The sequence below is a fragment of the Hippoglossus stenolepis genome, chromosome 21 (genome assembly GCF_022539355.2).
Source record: "Hippoglossus stenolepis isolate QCI-W04-F060 chromosome 21, HSTE1.2, whole genome shotgun sequence".
Taxonomy (NCBI): Eukaryota; Metazoa; Chordata; class Actinopteri; order Pleuronectiformes; family Pleuronectidae; genus Hippoglossus; species Hippoglossus stenolepis.
In genome coordinates, this window is record NC_061503.1 from 6,668,249 (window position 1) to 6,683,262 (window position 15,014).

General features: G+C 40.7%; 1 protein-coding gene across 1 annotated transcript; it reads right to left on the reverse strand.

The window, feature by feature from the left end:
* Window positions 1-773: 773 nt before the first annotated feature.
* On the reverse strand, window positions 774-13,107 carry ubtd1b (ubiquitin domain containing 1b). Its single transcript, XM_035146640.2, has 4 exons — window positions 12,332-13,107; window positions 5,947-6,174; window positions 5,573-5,730; window positions 774-4,662 (listed from the first exon to the last, which is right to left on the reverse strand). The coding sequence occupies exons 1-4, from the start codon at window positions 12,411-12,413 to the stop codon at window positions 4,402-4,404; spliced, it is 729 nt and encodes a 242-aa protein (XP_035002531.1). The 5' UTR covers window positions 12,414-13,107; the 3' UTR covers window positions 774-4,401.
* Between the last annotated feature and the right edge of the window lie 1,907 nt (window positions 13,108-15,014).

The following is a 15,014-nucleotide window of genomic DNA, read 5'->3' on the forward strand; positions in this document are numbered from 1 at the left end:
TCTCCGTGTACCAGGAGGATGATGGATGCAGCAGCGTGACGGCAATAATAAGCAGCACTTTAACATTAAAAGTATTAGAAAGAAAATGACTATTGCATTTGCAATTATGGCATGTTTTTATAAACAGGATATAATCATGATCATAATCCCTGATGCTGCCCTCCTGCAGGCACCACGTATGAACCTCATATATAATCAGAAGAAAATTCCAGTTGCCTTAATTCTCACTGACAGGTGGCTGCTGGGAAATGCGGTGCAAAGAAATTGTTTAGGATGGTCAAAAGTGTGTGTAGCTTGTACACACATGTACAGCAGCCCACAGCAGTAAAAAAAAAAACTGCAATCTATCACGAAAACAATATCAAATGTAACTTTTCTGAGTAACCCAGTGCCTCCGGAAAAAGGAAAAGCACAAACGTTGTTTTTATTAAATTTTTCCATATATTTTAACCTCGAGGTTGGGGGGAAAACACACACACTTTCAAGGAACACACTGTAAATCATCTGATTCATGCCTGAATATGTTAGAGGCTAAAACAAACAAGGCTGTGTGTGTGTGTGTGTGTGTGTGTGTGTGTGTGTGTTTCAGCAGCCTGGGCTCACTAGAGCATTTGCAGAAGCAAAGAGCTCCACCTTGTGGCGATGAGGAACTGGAACTTGCTGCAACACGTCGACAAGCTGGGTCTGATTTGTATTATTTCCTAGTCAAACTGTAACTTAGTTCAGATCACTTTCATTTCATTCAAATGGAGAAGAACAAACAGACACCACTCTTTTTTTTTAACAATAGATTGAATTTTATTCAACAGTTTAAAAACATGATTTAAAAAGAAAATCAGCATATAAACGAACACGCCGAGAGGTAAAATAAACTGTGGATGTCATTTATCATCAGGAAATGTCCATATAATGACTTTTCTCTTTAATGACTAAATATACTGATTTTGTTTTTTTTACACATACTAAGGCATATAGACTTGAAAAACAATTACTGCTTGTGTGATTGAGACGTGTGCGTCAAACCAAAGAGATTGAACTGCAGGGGCTTTTGGGAAATTCTTCAAAGGAGAGGATAATGATGATGATTTGCTGTAAAGTGTGTAAAATAAATATGTTTTGTCCAATTATGGCTTTTACTGTGTGACCAGTTTAATAAACAGCTCCATATGCAATTGTGAATCATGAACACACATCCTGTTGTGTTCCAATGTGTTTAAAATGACACATTCAAAAAAAGTGCAAAACAGTGATGTAATGCATCTTGATTGGTGTTATGATCGAGGTCCATTTGCTTTTCTCCTTGCTGCAGTTTTTTGGATCTGCGGTGCATGGAGGGCATCAGTGAATAAAAAAAAGAAAGATGCAGATGTCTCTTGAAAAAGATGGTGTTTCTCAGCAGAGACGTTTGGGAACAACGGAGTTTGTTCAGGAGTTTACTGCTGAGGAAGAGATGTGGTTGAAAGGTAACAGGAGGACCTTGAACTAGAATTCATGTTTAAAAAAATGATAAAAATGTGCATAAAGTTGACCTCTCTGCCTCCGGACCTACATGTGCTATACGAACCAAAGGTGTCTTCACTAAAATGAGACGGGACTTACAGACTGAGCTGGTGCGAGAGGCCTCAAGCTTTTTACTTTGTGAAAAAAAACAAGGTGGAGGGGGTGGAGTAAAACTCACCAACCCCTTTGCTTAATCAGGTTAATATCAGAATAGTGGCATCTAGTGTCAGCAGTAATACTGGTGCTTTTCCTACAACCAAATGTCAAAATGTCTGCTGAGAAAAACACTTTGGTTTCGTTGTAGCTCGATATGTTGGAGGATAGAGGACACTTCCATCTCCTTTAAATATTGATTTGCAGATTAACCTTTGCTACATTTTTCATCATGGTAGGCTGAAGACCCCCCCAAAAAAATATCCCTGCATCCAAACATTCAACCACCATCCATCTCACAGCACATTTATAAGGGAACGACTGATCTGCATTCGTGAGTGTGACTGCAAGTGATTGCTTTAGGGAACTCTACAGTGCAATGTGAACTTTGTAACCAGGGGGACATCTCATAAAGGCTTTTTACATGAAGTAAAATGATGTAAGATATAGTTTAACATGACAGAATGACCACTGCTCCATCTTTCTTCATTTTGTTTCAAAAGAGAGCAAACTCTGAGCGACGCTGTAACAGGAGAAGCTTTAGTATAAAGTCGTCAGCAGAGCTTTTGCCCTGAGTCTCAATGACGACCGATGACGGGTAGGAAAACAGAATGGATACTGAGGTGCTACCCTTCTGAATATTTAGATATGTTGTCGAGGTGACGGGCTAGAATACACCTCAATTTGACCAACGTGAACATTTGTAACTTTAACAATAACCGTAGCTGGTGCTCTATGAAATCTGCCAGAAACATAAGATATGAGGTCTATGTCTATTGTATTGCACATACAGATAAAAATGCGTATTCAAGTTCTGCTTAAGAAAGTAAGAAAACTCCTACAGAACCATTAATTAGTAAAGGGAAGATAAAATAGAAAAATAGAAAAAATGGGTGATTTTGATGAACCTAAAAAGATGAAAGCAGTGAATGAAAACGACGCTTATTGAGCTGTAGACTTGTGAGTCAGAGAGAATTTTTACAATGAGAGGCTAAATTGAAAAAGCAGGTCTTAAACCTAATTTGGCTCCAATCTATTCGAATTCAAAACCTCACGTATGAGCTATTCAAGCAGACAGATCTCCGTCCCATCAGGGTTGTGTCGACACCGCAAAATACGAATTTAGATAAGAGGTGACTTGTCAATCGCATGATCTCCGCAGCAGAGTAAATAAGTTACATCCTGCCTCTGTACGCTGCACCGCCCCTCACCTGAACGCTCCAGATATTGCATTGTTCCTGTGTGAGAGGAAAACCCTGCAGAAAGTCTGGACCCAATTCTGCAGACATCCTCTGGAGTGCATGTCTGAAAGCTGTTAATGTTGTGGTTCCACTTAAAAAGTCAATGACAAATTTATCTAAATGAAGTTATGACCTCAGTCGTGATTTAAGGGTTGTGGCCCTTGAAATACTAGATTTACTGCAACGTTAAGAAGTAGTTAGCGTTGCTGGATTCACTGAGAACAGACACTCAAATCTTCGGCTCGTCGTTTTGGTTCACTGCTTCATATTGTCAACAAAACGCTCATCAACCCCCACCCACACATAAGGCAGCCATTTCCAGCAAACCAGCTCAATCATTCCTAAGCTGGTTAAAAAAAGTCAAACATCTGGCGAACAAATATTTCAAATCACTGGACCACATGGAGAATAAACGGCGAGCGAATACTGGATTTTACAGTCATCAGGTGGTGGAGAAAGAAAAAAAAAGGAGCCCCAAGAGATAGAGCTGATTATATCAGGGCTGTGTTGGTGCCCCCTAGTGTTCAGGGGGTGGGTGTTATTAAGTGGTCAATAATAGAGCTTTTTAAGACTACAATTTTTGCAGGGGAACATCCATTTCCCTCAACGCAATGATATGATTGACTGCAAAGCTATGACTTGTGCACCTGGAAAACAGTCTAGTCTTAGAGAGCTACGTTAATCTGACATGTATCATGTGGGTACATATGTTTTCCTTTTGCCCACACATGCACGCACACACATACGCACGCACACACACTTTTTTGTCAGCAAAGATTGATGAAATAATACAAAAAAAGGCAACAGTTATAGCTTGGGTCAATCTAAAGGTTCCTGAATCTAAAAAAATACAGATGGCTTAGCCTAGTGGTAAAACTAGCATCTCTCAGGACACCGACCGCTTGTTGTTTCGTCATGTAGAAGGCACACAAACTACCACAAAAGTATAGTTATAATCTTCAAATGTGCAAAAAAGCTCAGATTACATCTTTTCCTCAACAAAAGAAAACAAGGAAAAGTTCCGGATCAAACTCTCTGCCCTCCCCTCCTGTGTCTGTGGAGGAGTCGAGTCCATGGGCGTCCACGTAGAGATGTGCTTCAGAACCAACTCCAACACTTCTGCATTTCGTCCATTGGCACTTAGTTTCCATGAGTGCAGACAAAGAGGGCAGAGGCCGGGTCTTTGCATGTGCAGCGTGATGTGCACAGTTTGTGTTTAAAAAGGCTGCTCATTAACATACCTTCAGCTTTAATTTGAAACGGTTCAAAGTGACAAGAAGAGGAACTCCAGAGTGTACTGGATTCACTTTAACAACAACCCAACACAACCCGAACAAAAAGATACAATTACACGTGATAGATAAAAGAAAGCAGCACTGAAGAGTTTCTCCCTCATGTAGATTTTTTTACGCACCTCCACAGTTCAGTTCCATCTCAATCCAGCATTCAGAGGCACCTCCGCTCTGCTTGTGTGCCACCCACCGCATCGTCCCCCCTTTGTTCTTCGTTATTCACTTGAGGGGGGTGAGGGCGTGGGGGCTTGGAGGGCTTGGAGGGCCTGTGGGTTGACAATGACCTGGATGACAAAGTCCTTCTGGATCTTGGTGTCTTGCAGCCGCGACTTGTCCGTGAGCAGCTTGCCAGAAAAGAACCAGCGCTGGTGGGTGGCGTCAATGTCCTCCTGGGCCTGCAGCTGCTTCTTGAGCTGCCCGATGGTGTCGGACATGCTGGCGCTGAGGCGCAGGTCCTTACCTGTGGACAGCCGTACCTGCAGGGGACACAGAAATATAAAGTTGTCCATTTCCATTTTCACTTTTTGTTCAATGTGCACTGATTAATAAAGGGGGGTAAAAAGTTTGGTTTTAGCTCTGCAATTCCAGAATGTTTACTAAATGTGCCTCAAATATTTCAATTCAATCCGACACCAGCCAGTATCAATTCAATACTGGGTGGACATCACATTTTAGACGGATTTCATGGATTAAAAATGTCAGAAAATGTCTGGAACATTTGAAACGTGTTGGCTGGGACCCATCAATCTTAGAGCCCATCGGCTAACGTGTCACAAAGAATTAGTCTCCAGGGGCAACAGAGAATATTTTAGGGGCCTCCAGTGTAGACAGTGGAGACCTGGGTCAAGATTCCATTTTCTGTTTGCAGCACACGGTCTACATTCTGAGGAGTGGATTTTATCAAATGAGTAAAATGTTTCTCCACAAATAACATAAACAGTAACTCTTTATAGGTGTTTTAGGTCCAGATGATGCTCAAATGTGATTCGTCAAACTACAAATTGAAACTAGAAGGCTTCCGGCTCCAAAATCTTGTCCCTCGCCTACAGATTCTGAACATTAGAGTCTGTTAATAGAGATTAAGTTGCTCCGTAGTTTCCAATATAATCAGATGCAGTAATACCCTTTTTACAGCAAACTTAGCCAGGTTTTATTTTAACATTGGGTTAAACCCACTTTTACAATGCAAGTAGATGGCGGACATCACAGTGTCCACCCGCTTATGTATTTACATACAACCAATCTGAGCTGGAGCCAATAAATACCTGTGACTAATGCAGAGGAATAAATTCGGATTGTACCCATTCACACTGAAGACAAAAGACAGATACAAGTGTTTCTTTCAATTGTGAAAGGGGACGAAGTCTTAGCAGCGTGTTATGGCACCTTGAGCTGGAATTCCTTTTTGGGTGCTACAGTGGGTTCGGGGCTGTCGCTGGGGTCGTCGTCGCTGCGTTCTGAGATGAGGTTGATGGGAGGAGCCAGGCAGTAGACGGGCAGCTGGTAGCGGTTCCCGAGTTCATCGTAACACTCTGCGAGAGTACCTGGAAAAGGTCAGCGGAGGGGAAAAAAGCACAATCTACTGTCAAATTTAAACAATCCTTTGTTCTGTGGGTTATTCTGTGCATGTGAGTCTAAATATATGTGATGTATACACTGAGTAAAAATGGTATTTCCAGTAATTGGTTTATTTAACTGACTGTGTCTATCAGGCCCCCTCCCAGACATGTGTATGAACCATTATATTTTTCCATTCCCACCGTGTGGCAGTGTGATACTGGCTCCGTCCACTATAGCCTGGGCCAGCTCGTGGTCGTTGCACTCCAGCGCCACAGCTGCGGCTTTCAGGGCGTCCCAGATCTCTTTACGGCCCTCAAATGCCGGCGCTGTGTCCCAGAACTCGTCCCGCTTGCTCCGCAGCTGGCCCTCCGTCATCGGGTAGTCGCTCTTCCACTTGGGCCTCTCTTTCTTGAGAGGCTCATTACGTCCTGAAATGGAAAAGATTGTTACAGGTAGAGGAAAAATGTCTTTGACAACAAAAAGGGTGTACCTCACCAACATGTGCTGTGTGTATCCCAGAGGTGTCACAAACAATACAGCAGTATTATGCAAAAACTACAGATCAGGTTTCCAAGAAACATGGTGGACTGTTTGGATTTGGGCCAAGAAAGAACCACTCAAAATTCCGGGCGCATCCAGAATATTTGTTTCCCCCCACTGTCTGAGACAGAAAGAAATCTGGCATATTAAGCCAACTGATATCTATGAGTGTGTGGTATTTGGTGTGGCTTGACTGAATGTTAGGGGACTGTCTGTGCTTGGCGCAGGTATGTGTTCTACTGAGCGTCATTCAAGTATTTCAGGCTCCTTCTGATTGTTACCTTTAAATACAAGTCCTCTGTCATCGTTTATTCCAAAACGGTTTGTTTTCTCACCTTAAAACAAATGGCTTAGGTTTTTAGTAACATTGTTTATTTTATTTCCTTAATTTCATTTTTTTTTATAGATGTATGTTTCATTCTCTTTTTTCTGATTGCGTCTATGGTTACAACTTTTGTTTGTTCTGTCCTCACCTTGATCTCTTGTTGTTGTTGATTTTGTACCTGTGTTCGTGACCCCCTCAAAAACGAGATGATACATCTCAAGGGGTTTGTCCTATGACAGTAAATTTCTATATATTGAGTATGGTTTTAATTGTCATTTACATATAGAGTTCTTATCTTCTTCCTGTTAGAAAAAATTAGATGAATAGAGAGGAAGGATCTGAGTGAATCTCAAACCTGTGAATGCAGCAAACAGGCAGATTAATTAATGAACAACATGATGTTCATGTAGAATTTATAAACGCTTTAATCTCTTAGCAATAATAAACAGAGCTGCCAGCAGAAAGAAATGCTGGTTGACACCAGAGACAGGAAACATCCCACCCCACCCCACCGTGTCATCCGATTCTAAAATTAGCAGGTCATTCAGAGTTTGCAATATGCATGAAGCACGTGTAGCCTAAATCCATCTATGTAACCTTACCTGTGATTCCCACCATTCAGTATTAACACAAAGCACATCTAGGAGAGCACTTATTTAAGTAGAGGTCATACCTGAGGGTCACACACTAACACACACAGACAACAGACTAGCATCAGGAAAGTAACATGTCCGAACTCATGTTAAAATTGAACCGATTCTACCAACGATTTACCAAACTAGTTATCTTTAACGGAACAGGCTTGTGATGTGGTTCTGTGCCATAAAAGGAGATGTTATTTATCAAGTGCCGACTGTCAGCCACTTCAGTTTATGTGGTCAAAAATCTAAAAATCAAGTATTGAAACAGGTCGAAGCTTATTTACAAATGCCTGAGAGGCTGAGGTGCCCGTCACTGAGGAGTGGAGTGATGGAAAATGGAGATGAGTATGAAGGAGACAGGACAAATCCAAGAGGTGTCCTTTCTTTCAAACAAATTATTTATAGTGCCGTCGGCTCAGGAGGATTCATTTGGAGGATGAGGGGTAGTGTAGGATTAGCACTTGGAGCGAAGTGAATCCCCACTGAAGCAAAGGGGCTTCCTCACTATGGTAGCAGATCTGTGTTGTGACAGGTTCTGAAGTGTGAAATCGCTCATAGTTTGGTCCAGATAATAAGACATATCCTAATATAGAACAAGGTGGCAATATTTGTATGTTATCCAGGTTAAAGAATAGACAGCACCCTAACCCCATCATCTACAAGGTCAATTTGTATATTGTCTGAATGTTTTTTGTGATAAATTTGTTTATATTTGTATCTACAGGTAAAAATAGTATCTAGAATGTCTTCGTTTTCGACTGGAGAATGTGCTTAAGTTTTAATGGGCCAACTATCCATATCTCAAAATACTGTTGCTTAAAGAGCTGCAACTAATAATTTCCATTATGGATTAATCTTAAAATAACGTTCTAAGGCCGATTGTTTGGTTTGTGAACAGTGAAAAACGTACTACTTTCTGTCTTTGCTTACACATCCCACATCATGTTGACATATCCATTAAAATACTGTATGCTGACCATCACAAATGGTTAAAACAATATACTGCTGACTTGACAGGGAGCCTGTGGTTCTAGCTATATAGAGAGAGTTCCTAAAGGGAGGGCTGACTGGGGTCTGGTTATCTCTTACTGACACCTTCTCTGATATCTACAGAGGATATTCTCTAAAAAGCTCACAAGCCAAGTGAGAAACTGAAGTACTCTCTTAGTGTAGTACGCCTCTGAAACTCTTTAATATTTGTATATTGTTTCTGTACTTACACTGTATTTTCATTGTGCCTCCCTACAATGGGGATTCCTCCTGTACGTTAAAAAGCAAATTAAACTCTACAAAAGTCATCTGAATAAAAATGTGCAAGTAAACAGGAAAACAGATTTGAGAGGCCTCAAGATGTAGAAATACATTTTCTAAAAAGGTTACGTCTTATAAATAAGAAGTGGACGGTTATTATATAAACTTGGCAGTAACAAAAAGGGAATGATTCAGTGAATGGTCCTGTTGTGTCAGACCTAACAACAAAACAGAGACATTGAGAAAGGCATTACAGACACATGAGCAGGTGCCATGAGACGAGGCTACAGTAAAGCATGTTGTATTCGTGAGTGTTAATGTAATGTTTCATAAACAAGGTATCAAGATCACATCCGAGGCTTCCGTGTTCTCTATTTCAGGATACAAGCACACAAAACAACACACCTAACAGCCATCCGGGACTCACTTTAATCAATGGTTGTTATAGAATTACCAGTTTCTGGGAAAAGGACGATAACACACGATGTTACTTTGAGTCTGTAAAGATGTTTAACAGCCTCATTCCCCTGACATGAGGCAAATGATAATTGTGGGGTGTTTCCTATGCTCCTCTTTAATAGCAGATATCAGTGAACATGCACTGGAGCACAGGAGAGGGGGGATTGCACACTTAAAACAGACAGAGTGAATCTGTGTGACACGCAAGAACATACACAAACATACAAACCCAAATGAAGTCTTGTAGCTAGTCGACTTATCACAACAATGATACGTTCGTCTTTCTACAACTACAGATAAAGTCGGTCTCCGTACTTTGACAAAGTCCTTAATCATAACAAGATTATGAGAACATTCTCCTTCAAAAAGTGACCTGCTTTAAGTATTTATCTCAACTGCTTTGACACAGCGGACATGACGTTCAACCTTGATCTACCAGAGTTCATTTCAGGCTTTGGAATCAGGCAAATAAAGCTTCTTATCCCTTAGGGGATGCATATTACAACTCAACAGAAATCACAGATTTTAAGACTATAACTTAACACACACTGTGAGTATGAGGGTGTGTCAAGCAGTCCTGTTAGAGGAGCCAGTCAATGACTCAGCGGGACATGACGCGACTTGATCAGAGCCTGGTCTAGTAGGAAGTGCCTGTTGATAGCAATCAGGCTGGGCTATTACACCGAACCACCACCAAACCCCAGGGACTCTCAGCTGTAATGGCTTTGACTTTATAAATAGTCTGTTTGGCCACTTTGGCAAATAACAAAGATGGAAAAAAGTATTTTCAAGGAGATACACAGCTCTAGAAATTGACATCAGATGCTCCTTCTAGGATCCAAGTGGCTAGGGGTCAAAAATTTCTCATTCTTTCCCGGACAAAAAGCTTGAATCCATCTTGAAAACATTCAGCCTTTCTGATTAAAAACTGGAGACAATTCCTGCTCCAAAAAAAGACTAAATGAAAAACTTTGCATCAGAAAAAATGAAAGGGTCTGAACCTGACACTAAATGAATAACAAACACTAAGCTTCCTAAACGGTCACTATGAAGGGAACTTCATATCAACAAAAATGCTGAAATTCAAATAAGGTCTGAAGATAAGGTGTGAAGGGCCTGTGCCCAAACAGTTACCTACCTGGGAGGTGAAATAAATAACTTCATGCGAGCAATAACTTGTGTGGACATTCTTGTCTTGGGAAATTCAAATAAGTCTCAAATTGATAACTGCAGTCTTTACCTTTGTGTAAAACAACGTAGCTGGTTAACTGCTGGGTTGATAAACCTAGGAACAACTTTCACTACAACATGGGAGGAGGCTGATGGTCTGTTTAGTTTATTATGAACAATATTCAGAAACCTGTGAGATTCAAAGCCTTCAATCATCCGACAAACAGTACGCATTTCCATGTGTCACACCATCTGTCAAGGTCACGTAAAATATCATTGACATCGTTGTCTGGGATCGGAAAACTATGCAGAAATTCAGACTGTCTGCCAACTCAGCTGTGCGGCGCCTGCGTCACTCAGTTTAGTCTGGTTGTAAATATAACATTTACTCTCGCTAAGTGCAGAAGCAGCGATCCAAACTCAATGTGTCACTATCAAAGGCAAGTGTAAAAGGACAAAATGTGGCAGCTCGCCAGTATTTATCTTTGGGAGAATGTTATCTTCCGGGAAGGTAATGGACGTGAACTCGGGTCCCTGGCGAGAATAATTGGCATATCAGCAACCTCTGGAATCGCTGTGACCTCCCCCTACTTTGTGGTAACCATTACATCCTGCTTGGTCCGCACCTGCACTGAAATACTGTATGTTGTTGTTTACAGGCCTACCATATTATAATCCCAGATAGCAGTTGACACAAGGGGCTTATTGTTGTGGAATTAAGTGTGAGGCGTGAAAGTTTTGGGTGAGAAGATTGTCAGCCTTGTTGTAGGTGCAGTGTCAGGTACACAAGGGTGTAGTGTGGGTGAATTTGACTGTAATCAATGTGAGGGATGCTACAGCTCGCTGTGCTTAAATAGCACAAGGGAGTTATACTTCATTCTGTGCACTATTAAAGCAAAACTATGCATTATTCTAACTGAAAATGGCACCTTCAACATTAGTTTAATTGTTCATTGACTTGGAATAGGGAGAATGGTGTTCATGTCATTACCACTCTTCACCATCTTGCTCTAAGTAAATTTGGTGAGAGGGTGCGATCTCCTGTGAGAAGTGTGTTATTCCTCTTTTACACTATAAATAGAACACATTAGCGCGTTCACCCAAGTGTCATGTTAACCTAAACCCATCAATACCGATCAGAGCCAGAGCCGATAAAAAAACGGCATCTACCGCAAAGTCATTTGACTCGGAAATGAATGCTTATTGTATTCATTCCTACTGCAAAGAAAAGCCAGATGTGAGTGACTTTTTGGACCAGTTGAAAAGGGGATTAACTGATTGATAGTCGCAGCGCAGTTTCGAAACGGTCTCCAGCAATCTGACTACCTATCAAAAAATGCAAAAGGCTGCCTGTCAACACACTTCCTTTTTGTTTGCAGTTGTGCATGTTATCACAGCAGGCAACTAGTGTTTTGTACCTGTACAATATGATCACTATCTAATCAACCCACGTGAGCTAAAGCTATGTAGTTGTTAGTCCAAGCACTTTTATGTGACAACATATGAAATGAATTGTGAAAGCGAAAGTCTCTCTGACCACACTGAGAGAGAAATGTACCAAACAGGTCTGTTTTCTTTAGCTGCATGGCTTTGCCTTAAAACAGTATTTTACTAGGTTTACCAGCAGTTGCCCCACAGAAAAACAAAGGTGAGGCAGGAAGTGAAACCAAAGCACAAGTGGTCATTTGAGATCCACATACATGTGGATAATTTGAGTCTTAACCACTCAAAGTACTTTTGTTTGTTTGCACATTTTGTGTATTTTCTGTGAACTTCAATGAAAACTTTGTATATCAATATTTAGTATATGTGTAATTGAGCAGTGTCAAGTAGTCAGCCACTTATGTCTGGATTACTATAGTGGAGTGGAAATAGACATTCAAACCAAAATTATGTTCCTTTCCACCTTCTGCCTCCATGATTTCAGAGGACATTACTACTTACCTTACCATAACCTAACTTTAACATAAACCTTAAAACATGTCTTCACCTTAACGTTTGATTATTTACATTATGGGGGACTCTGTAAACAGATTTCGGTCCCCACAACGTCCATAGTACCTGGACCCCCCTCCTCACTCTGTAGGGCTATGCTTCAAATTGTCCTCACAAAGATATATGTACGGGAACACACACACACACACCAACACACCAACACACACACACACACACACACACACACACGAGCGGTGGTCTTACCTCCTCGCCCCCCGTTCCTGGACGACCCTCGGCTCTGTGTGTCCTCCCAGCCCTCCCAGTATCTCCCCACACATCCTCCCATGGTAATAGACTTCAGATCGGTTTCCACGCGTCTCACCAGCCGAGCAGGGGGCCCATCACGGACGAAGACTGTGAACTATGGGGGAGGACGGGTCGAGAGGTCCAGAGCTGTCAGCCTGATCCGTCATTCGCACCAGGGGGTAAACGGAGATGGCTCGGTGAGCTGTACCTGCGGGATCGTGACTCGATGCGTGATCGTGCGTTTTCTTCCTCTGCGAATCAGCGCGTGAGACACGACCCCTCAAGATTCAAAGCTCGTGGCCCGCACTAACGTTACAGGAGTTTGGCAGCCACGCAAACAAACAGGCGCTATAACAGACGACACGTTTTAAACGTTGGTTTCCAACTGGAGTTTCGAACTCGCACGTTAAGTTGTGAATACTGAGCCGTGCACGCAGCGCGCACCTCCCTCGCTAACAAGCTAACAGGGCCAGCCAGCTAGCTACCACAACATCAGTAAACACAAACTTCCGCGCACTCGTGACCGTTTCCCCTGCGCGACGAGTTCCCCCCGCAGATGTGGTGGGCTGGTTACAGTCCCCCCCACGGCCCTGCGTGTCGCACGTCACTTGTTGGACGTTGACTTCGGATCTTCATCGTGTTTAAATCCCCTGAAAGCGTTTCTTCCCTCTGCGCCGATCAAAGGTGACGAGCGGCGGAGCTGGAGCCACCGAACTTTTTTTTACGCATGCGCGGAAGCACACATGCAGGTGTTGGGTTCCAGTACGTCAGGACGAAAGGAAGCTGTGAACGATCGACTCTGACGACAACTCAACACTGATGGTTATTTTTGGTAATGTAGGTTTGATTAATTTAAAATATATACAACCCACGTTTCTTCAGTATATAAACAAACTGTGTACACCGGGAGACTTTAGTTTGGTAGTACTCTGTGAACTGATTTTGTTTCCGACAGCTCCTGAAAGCAGCACCAAAAACTTGTCTCAACATTTAGCTTTGTTTCAATAAATAGAAAATAAATAAACACAGGAATTAATAAATAAATCAATTAAAAAGGAACTAAACTTAATATTAACAACTATACAAACTTAGGATCACTGTATGTTTCAATAATGAATAAAGAGATTAGTAAAAATATTAAATAAACAGAATATAAGAAGATACAATAAATTATCAATAATAAGAACAAGAATGTTGATAATTAGAAAAAGTATGTTTCAATAACAAGAATAAATAAATAAAAATATATAATAAATAAAACGTAAGAAGATATAAAAAATAAATAAAACGAGAATATTAATAATTATAAAAACATTTAGCCAACTGTATAAAAAACGAATAAAATGTAAGTTTACACAAAAATACTTAAAACAAAAGTATTAAAACATTTAGTGAATTATTTTTTTCAATAATAAATAAATAAATAATATTAAAAAAACAAAAATTTATAAAGATATAAAATAAAATTATCAGGAAAATTACTAAAACATTTAGTGAACAGTATTTTTCAATAGATTAATAGTAATAATACATATTTTTCCTTTGTTACGTTTTTAATAAAAATCTTTTTTGTATCACTACCCTTCTAATGCACAAAATGGGCCATATAAAAGAATATAGCAAAGAAACACCCAGCCATGCATGAAATAACACAGGAAATATATATGGGTTATTTTTGACCCAGGTTCCGCATTAGAAGGGGTTTGCATAGCTTGTGTATCAAAGGGTTAATAATCATAACAAAAAAACATTAAGCTAGCTAGTTAACTTTCAAAACAAAACATGCACAAAACCTACGTGGCCTCATCGTTCGGTCCCTGGAAGGAAAAAAAACACTGGAGGAACGCTACACTGGTAAAAGCTCAAAGAAGTGAGCGTGGACAGGCAAAATGCAGGTGGTGGAAAAAATAAACACCAGGTGCACTACGACATCTGTAGACAGTCTTCGTATCTATAACCAGAAATTGAAAAGGGCAAGGCAATCCTTTTCAGAGATTATCAATAAAAACAGCAACAGTACCTGCACCTTGTTCAATGTTGTAGACAGGCTGACAAACCCCAGAGCATCAATTCCTCCTAAACTTCTGTCCAGCAAGTTGACTTCGCAAGTTTTTCCACAGATAAAGTGTAGAAGATAAGACAAAAGTATGTAGTTCCACCTCAGGCAACATGATAATGGCACCTGCCCCTCCATGTTCTCCAGTTAATCTGGCACATTTTTCATTCTGCCTACAAAAAATGTCTTAATTTTTTTTTATTTTATAGCACCAGATGTCTTGCATAAACAATTCTCTTCAATCTGGGCATTTCCCAGAAGCCTTGAGGACTGAAGTTATTAAACCCATCTTTAAAAAAGTCTAATCTGGATGCTTCCGCAATAAACAACTACAGAACCAAATCAAACCGGCTATTTTTGTGAACGCTCATTTAAAAGGGTTGTTTTTCAGCAAATTCATGCTTTCTTGGTCCAGAACTACTTTTTCAATGCTTTTCATCCTGGATTTTGACTACACCACAGCACTGAGACTGCACTTATTAAAGTTTTAAATGACATACATCTGAACATTAATGCATCCAAAACTTCAGTTTTGCCATTATTGGTGCATTTGACATGGTCAATCCCAATATGCCACTTGACATA